The sequence below is a fragment of the Aplidium turbinatum genome, chromosome 8, assembly GCF_918807975.1.
Source record: "Aplidium turbinatum chromosome 8, kaAplTurb1.1, whole genome shotgun sequence".
NCBI classification, from domain to species: domain Eukaryota; kingdom Metazoa; phylum Chordata; class Ascidiacea; order Aplousobranchia; family Polyclinidae; genus Aplidium; species Aplidium turbinatum.
Genome location: NC_137479.1, coordinates 27,077,770 through 27,085,433, shown reverse-complemented (window position 1 = coordinate 27,085,433; position 7,664 = coordinate 27,077,770). Strand labels below are relative to the sequence as shown.

Sequence of the window (7,664 nt, the reverse complement as noted above, 5' to 3'; positions counted from 1 at the left end):
ATGATTTTTGCTTCGTATTTATTTACGGATGATTTTTTTGGCGGATAGCGGAAAAATTGTTCCGCCAGAATTGGGATGGTCATGTAGTGTAGTCACTAGTCAGTGGTGCTAGGGCAATCGAGGGCAATACTGTACTAAAAGGCAGAAATGCGGAAGCGCGGAAATAAGCCGGGCGTGAAATGGCGTATTGTCCGCAAAAGTAGCGATTTAATGCCGATGTAAAAAACGCGGAAATACGATCTTGGCGTCCATATTCTTTAACATAGCGATAACTTCATCATGAAAAAATGAAATGTTGCAACATGGAAAAAGGCGGAAATGCGATTTTTAACAACAACTCACTACCAAACCTACTTTTATGTTGAAATATCATTGAAAGATATTGTTTAGAACCAATTGTGAGGTCATTAAATATTTTGACTGTTTTAATTCCGCAGTTATTGGAGTAAATTTCGAAAATTGAAAGGAACTTATTTAAACAGGAAAAAGGCGGAAATGCGCTTTTTTAACAACAACTCACCACCGAACTTTTTCTTATGTTGAAATATCATTGAAAGATATTGTTTAGAAGCAATTGTGATGTCATTAAATACTTTGACTGTTTTAATTCCACAGTTATTGGAGTAAATTTCGAAATTTAATGGAATTTATTGAAATAGGAAAAAGGCGGAAATGCGATTTTTAGCCACAACTCAATACCGAACATTTTCTTATGTTGAAATATCATTGAAAGATATTATTTAGAAGCAATTGTGAGATCATTAAATACCATGACTGTTTTAATTCTAAAGCTATTTCGGCTTATTCCCGCGTTTCCGCATTTCCGCCTTTTAGTGTTGCCCGTGGTGCTACGGCTTGTGTTTTAGCACAAGATCTTGTGTTTTACTTTTGATCTTGTGTTCTTGTGCTTTCCGATCGATTTTTGGCAAAATCTTGTGTTTTTTAATCAAAGTCAAATTAACCATTGCTACCATGGTTTGAGTTTGGTAGAGAATTAAGGACTGGAACTAAAAGGCTTTGGTAACTAGGTTTCTGGTACCGTAGGCTACTTAGGCATATTGACCAATTTTACTCATTGAGTTATCAACCCTGACAAGAATTCACAAGATTAGGTAAAAACTTGCTCTGAAGAGAGTACGGCATGTGCGTGTCGTCAGACTCAGAGGTTGTGTTGCTCGATACTAGATAACAAGAGCAGCGAAAAGAGTACATTGTGGTTATATACTGTATATTAATTATGTTTAAGTATGAGAATGTTTGTTTATGTTTGAATTGATATTAAAGCTCTCTGACTACCTGATGAAAATTCTATCTATATAATTTGATTTAACTATCTGACTCCATGAACTAATTTCCCCACGATTGTTATTCGAATTATAATTTTAAGTTATCAGAAGGTGTTCATATAATATTGTAGGTCTCTAACACAAATTGAATTTATACTTTACAGAATAGTGAAATTACAGATCAGGGAAACATTATTACGAATTATTACATTTTTAACTAAAGAATCAATTTAATGTTTTCTGAGAGCTGAACTGGTCCAACTGAGCTCTCGACAAATGTGAACAAATCATTTTATTTTCTGTTTCCTTTTTTCTATGTACTTCGGGAGCAGTTTACATGGAAAATTACAGAAACACTAGGAAATAAATTTAAGTTAAACTAGTTCACTATAGTAAAAGGCAGGAAAACTTACATGATGTAATAATGGATCGCTACAACATCAGCATCAAATAATGACAATCATTCACCAAGTCCCAAAACAAAAAAGTGGTATAAACAGCCTTTTAATCGTCAACGGTTGAATGATCCTGATTTTAAAAGTTCGATACAAGAAGACAAAACTGATCGATATGTAGCTTTTTGTGAGATTTGTGATATTAGTTCAGTTTTTTTTTTTTTTTTTTTTTTAAATTAAAGACCACGAATCGAAAGAGAACAGTGATTTAGTAAGCATGTATCTCCTCTAACCTGTTGATTTCAGAGTCATGTTATTCTTCAAACTGGCACAAAATGGGTTGCAAAGGTTCAATTTTTCAATCTTGTGCCTTTGTATCCAAATCTTGTGCTTTTTTTCTTAAATCTTGTGCATTTTCCGAATTTGCTGTGGCAGCATTGAGTGTAGCAAGACATCCATGGCAGGGTTGCCAGATGGCCTTTTTTTAGGCCAAATTCCAGAAAACTGGCCTTTTTAAATTGCAGTTGGCCTAAAAAAATTGATGCAAATAAGGCCAGAAAATCTGGCCTTATTTGGCCCTTTTTATGGCTGCAAATTTTGACCGCTTTAGAAAGTATTATTTTAAGGAAATTCAATTTCAATTGTAATATAAAAGTATCACTTATCATGACTTAGAGCCTGACCTATATTCGTTTTAATTTTAATTAGTGAGTAGAGACATAGGTAGAGAGTAGAGAATGTGTTAGCGGTGGACAGGGCGGTTCTATTAAGTTACACCTGCCGTAAACCGTAAAGTACGGTATACACTTGCCTTGTTTGTTAATGTGATGTGTTTGCATTCCATTTGTGCAATCTTGTCGTATTTTGTTTGCTGCTAAATAATTTCAAAACCGAGTATTAGTTTTAGTTCTTATGACATCTTAAATGTATTGATTTCGTACTGGGTTGGTCTGTGAATAAGTTTATTATAAAAGCCTACGACAACACATTTCACTGGTTGTTGAAAACTCCTCGTTGTTTACTTCCGATCCGGTTTGCAATACGTAAAATGCTAAAGAACGACAGGGAATCTTTGCATTCGTTTATTTTTGATTTTTTAGATTTGTGGTTTTAAACTTCTATACATCAAATATGCTTTGATGTGAGTGTTTATATTTTATATTGTTATTGCGAAAGTGAATTTTATACATTGTTTAGTTCATACAAACAGTGTTTTATTTTAATAATTCTTCTGTAGTCATGTATAGCACTGAAAAGAGTTTCCAATCCTGTAGTTGTAGACATCCCTGGTAAATATACTAAATAAGACAAATTCATGCTTATTTCTTAGCTAGATGTTCCGAATAGCACTGTTCATGAATTGAAGTAATAATGGTTTCTAGTTTATCTGCTACTACAGTAATTTTTCATTAATCAAATTATGCAAACGAACCGGTCATTATGCTCTGACAGTGCTAAATTATTATCTATCATATTTGATCGTAAAATGGCATTTTTACAATTAAGTTGTTAGCGTTTATTTAGCCTTAGAAATAAATAAAAAATTTGGCCTTTTTTTGGCCTTATTTTATAATGGATTTGGCCTTACTATAGCTTGAGTATCTGGCAACCCTGATCCATGGTGGTAGGTTAGTAGCCCCAAGCAAGGATGCCAGACCTTGGTTTTTCCACCTAGATCTGGGTTTTTTTGACCACATCTGGGTTTTAAGTTTTTTTATTTCAAATTTAGGTAAATCTAGGTTTTTTGGTTTTTAACTTTGTACAGAGCTTGCACGGTATTAAGGCACTGGGATCTTCGATCAGCTACTGCAGTCAGTGAGGTACAGGATGCTAAAGAAATGATCCAACTTTATGAAAATGTGGATGACTAAAAATTGGAGTAGTACAACTATTTGTGTTACTGAACATTTACTTATTGTGAATTTGAGTTATTCTTTTCAACATTATGTTCAAATGAAAAAGGCTAAGCAGGGTTTATTGCTAAGAACCAAGTTATCGTAGTTGTACACCAAGCAGTAAGCAGGCATGATGATTGTCCTCAGCCGCAGTCTACAACTCACACAGCAAAAAGTTTAGTTCAAAAGTCAAAACTAACCTTATTGGTTTTGTCTAGTCAGTTTTAGAAATTTTGGTTAAACACGCACTGAACCTTGCTAGCTAGACGCTTTACCATAAAGGTAATTTTGAACTAAAATCTTTGCTGTGAGCCCATATAGGCCTACCAAGCTCTTGTTTTTGTATATAGTTACGGTATATTACATATATATTAACTACCATACCAACATAAGCATGTATATATATTGTATAATTACGGTATATATAGGCTACGTGTTACTATTTGTAGCTTTCTGAGGCTTCTGTGTAATGATTTAAAAATGGTGCTGAAAGCGCACGCGGTTTTTTTTAACCGCTTTACTACATATTTTCTGGACCTGGGTTTTTTTTGCCTCATCTGGGTTTTTTTTAGCACACAATCTAAGTTTATTGGAAATTTGTCGCTGGCATCCTTGGCCCCAAGGCCCAATCAGTGGTGTGGTGCCACTCCTAGTGTTTTTCCACTAGATCTAGTGTTTTTGGGTTGCATCTAGTGTTCTAATGGTTTTTTTTTGCTATCTAGTGTTTTTTTAGCGATTTACTGCTATGTTGGTGTGCATAAGTTTGGACAGTGTTCAAAGTAGCCCCACCTATTTTTGTTTGGCTGCATCAATGTGTTTGTAGTGCTTTTCAAAGTGGACTCAAGTTTTTTGTCTAGTTACACCCAGTGATGACCAAATTTGAGGTATTTAGCATAAATACTTCAAAAATACACACAAATGACTGTAAAAAGTGTTCAAAGTAGACTAAAGTACGGTACCGGTACCGTAGGTAGCGTACCAGTAGTCTACGGTACCATAGGGCTTGCATTTCATCGGCTTACATTTGATGAGTGTGGAGTTCTTAGACTACGCTACCTCAGAGATGATTGTGAGTAATATTGCGTTTTTGACAATATATTTTCAAAGGCCAAATTTGGGAAAATTTTGTTTGCCCCCCAAAATGTTTTACTCTCCTACGGTTATGACTTCAGGGCTCTCACTTTCAAGAAAATTCAATTCTAATTTGAAATTTTAAGGACTTTTAACACTCACTAACGCCATTGGCTATCATTTTTGTACATTATGCATGTAAATGATCGTGTATTCGTGTATTTATGATATAACTAGTGTTTTTTTTTGAGAATCTAGTGTTTTTTTCGGTTAAATCTAGTACTTTTTCATGACAAGAGAGTGGCAACGGTGGTATGAACTGTTCAGGGTACGAACTAGGTTGCACCCTCGGAGGCTTATATTTCGTCGGCTTACATTAAATGAGTGTGGAGTTCTTGGACTACACTACCTAAGAGATGATTGTGAGTAATATTGCGTTTTTGACAATATATTTGCAAAGGCCAAATTTGGGGAAAATTTGGGAAAATTTTGTTTGTCCCCCAAAATGTTTTACTCTCCTACGACTATGACTTCAGGGCTCTCACTTTCAAGGCAATTTAGTTTTATTTTGGAATTTCAAGGACTTGTACCGTACCACTCACTAACGCCATTGGCTGTAATTTTTGTATATTGTGCAATGTGCATGTAAATGATCGTGTATTTATGATACTAGTGTTTTTTTTGTGAATCTAGTGTTTTTTTCAGTCAAATCTAGTACTTTTCCAGTACAAGAGAGTGGCAACAGTGGCCCCAATCATTCATGGCTAGTTTGCATAACAATTGATGCCAGATTGTCAGTGTAGGTTGTGCATCACACTTTCAAAACAATAACTATATACCTTGTTATATATCTCAAGGTGCAGTAGCCTAGTTGCTGTTGTGTATAGAATACTACGGTAGTCCATAATTTTTTTCACAAGTTTATGCTGCAAGATACCATTTGCACTTCAGCTGGTTTGTTGGCAGCTTTTTCTTGGAGAAGTAAAACCAAAGGATTATAGTCTATACCACAGAACTGTTTTGATGCATTAATCCTATTTGTACTTGTTATGGGATCGGAAGAATACCCCAAAGTTGCGGATTATTTTGTTGTTGCCGGGTTGACTGAAAACTCCAAACCTTTAGATGAAGACTTACTATTCACAAGTGCCAACCATAAGCTAAGTGACCATCGAAAAGACCCTATTACGGATGTGGTTATTATTGACAAGTAAGTTATATTATAGGCTACTTGTATTTTCATGCATTTCAGAAATTGTTGATGTGTTTCACCGTATTTGGCTTGAGTGTTTTTGTCAGACTACCGTATTGTATTTAGTCTAGAATGCGCTCTATTTCTGTTTACCATTGGATAGGCCTATAGCTTATATATATAAATTATAAAGTTAAAGCAAATGTCTTTGACTATCTTTGATGTGATTTTATTCTGCTGAACTTATAGCTTAGCCTATGCTTGATGGGCAACATTGCATTGATTTACTAAATCACTTATATTATACTACAGTAGAATTCGCCTATAGTGACACCTGAAGGGACCGCGGAAAAGTGTCACCATAACCGAAGTGTCACTATAGTCGAATTCTACTCAACTGTTGCGTAATGCGTATGCAAACGGGACTTTGCAACAGGTGTCACTATAGGCGAAGCGTCACTATAGGCGAATTCTACTGTATGTTGCTCATGAGAAGAAAGGTTTTCAATTGGTTGTGTCATTATTTTTGGTGTTGGGCAGGATGGTTTTAAAACGCTTTGTTTGGAATAATGTTGGGCGATATTGAAAAAAACGAAACGATACAATATTTGAAAAAAATACTCGATATTTTGATACTTTTCAATATTTTTGTTCTAATTAAGAAAAGAGTTTCTCAATTTTCGAAATTAGTGTCGGCAATTGCCGAGGTGATTGCTGACGCAGATGCATGAATGGCGCATTAGCGTCGGCAATAAAAATGCCGAGGCCACAAGATGCAACCTAATTCGTACCATGAACAATTCGTACCATCAATTCGTACCTTGAAAAGATCGAGAGAAAAAAATTAAAAAAAGCTGAAGTCGCTGATTGCAGTTTCCGTAAACATTTTAAAGTTTTCCGCAAACAAACAAAAACTCTTAGAATCATTACCAGAAAATTTAAAATGTTTACGGAAACTCCGATCAACCCTAACCCTTTTAAAATGTTTGCGGAAACTCCGATCAACCCTAACCCTTTGAAACTGTTTGCGGAAACTGCGATCAGCGACTTAGGCAAACTCTTAGGATCATTACCTGAAATTTTTAAATGTTTGCAGAAACTGCGGAAAAACGGAGACTGCAATCAGCGACTTTGGCTTTGTTCTATTTTTTTCCTTCGATTATTTCAGTTTGTTTGTTTGCGGAAACACCCTAAACCAGTGGTTCTTAACCTTTTTTCTATCAAGCCCCCCTTCAATAATGGTCATGATCCTCGCGCCCCCCTAGATTTTAAATAAGTATAATATCATATATACCAAAAAAATTGCATTTTTGTCTGTTTATTGTACACATCAGTAAGATACTTGACACTGCTTCTTAGCAACTAGATTTTTGATGCGAGGTTTAACTCCAAAGAATGAACAACGTAAGTCTCCTTCAACTCTCAACCTGTTTCTGTACTTGGTCTTGATAGCAACGAGAGCAGAAAATGCAGCTTCACAAAGATACGTGGATCCAAACATTGTTAGAATTCGAAAAGCCCGAGTTGCGATAAAAGGGTAAACAGGAAGGTAATTGGCCCAGAACGTCTCAAGTTCCAGTTCTTTGAAGTCTTCTTTAGCTGTGAAGTTGAACTTCATCTCAAGAAACTCCTCTTGTCCTTCTTCGAAAATATCAACTACTTTGCATTGAAACGGGTTTCTGATGAACTTCCAGGCTTCACGCTTCTCATCCAGATCTGGAAAGTATTTGATGAACTCCGCTTTCAATTCATTAAGGTGGATTTCTATTTGTTTCTTCAACTCAGACTCAAAGTTACCATCTATGAGAGCAGAATCCAAGTTACT

The 7,664-nt window shown here is 35.4% G+C and overlaps 1 protein-coding gene across 3 annotated transcripts in view; it reads left to right on the top strand.

Moving 5' to 3' along the window:
* The first annotated feature begins 5,515 nt into the window (after positions 1–5,515).
* LOC145775109 (C-myc promoter-binding protein-like) overlaps positions 5,516–7,664 on the top strand; it is a 57,905-nt gene continuing 55,756 nt past the window's right edge. For all 3 annotated transcript variants that reach the window (XM_082586312.1, XM_082586311.1, XM_082586310.1), the window contains exon 1: positions 5,516–5,857. In XM_082586312.1, coding sequence (XP_082442438.1) covers positions 5,697–5,857 — 161 coding nt within the window. In that variant the 5' untranslated portion in view covers positions 5,516–5,696. The remainder of the gene's footprint in view (positions 5,858–7,664) is intronic.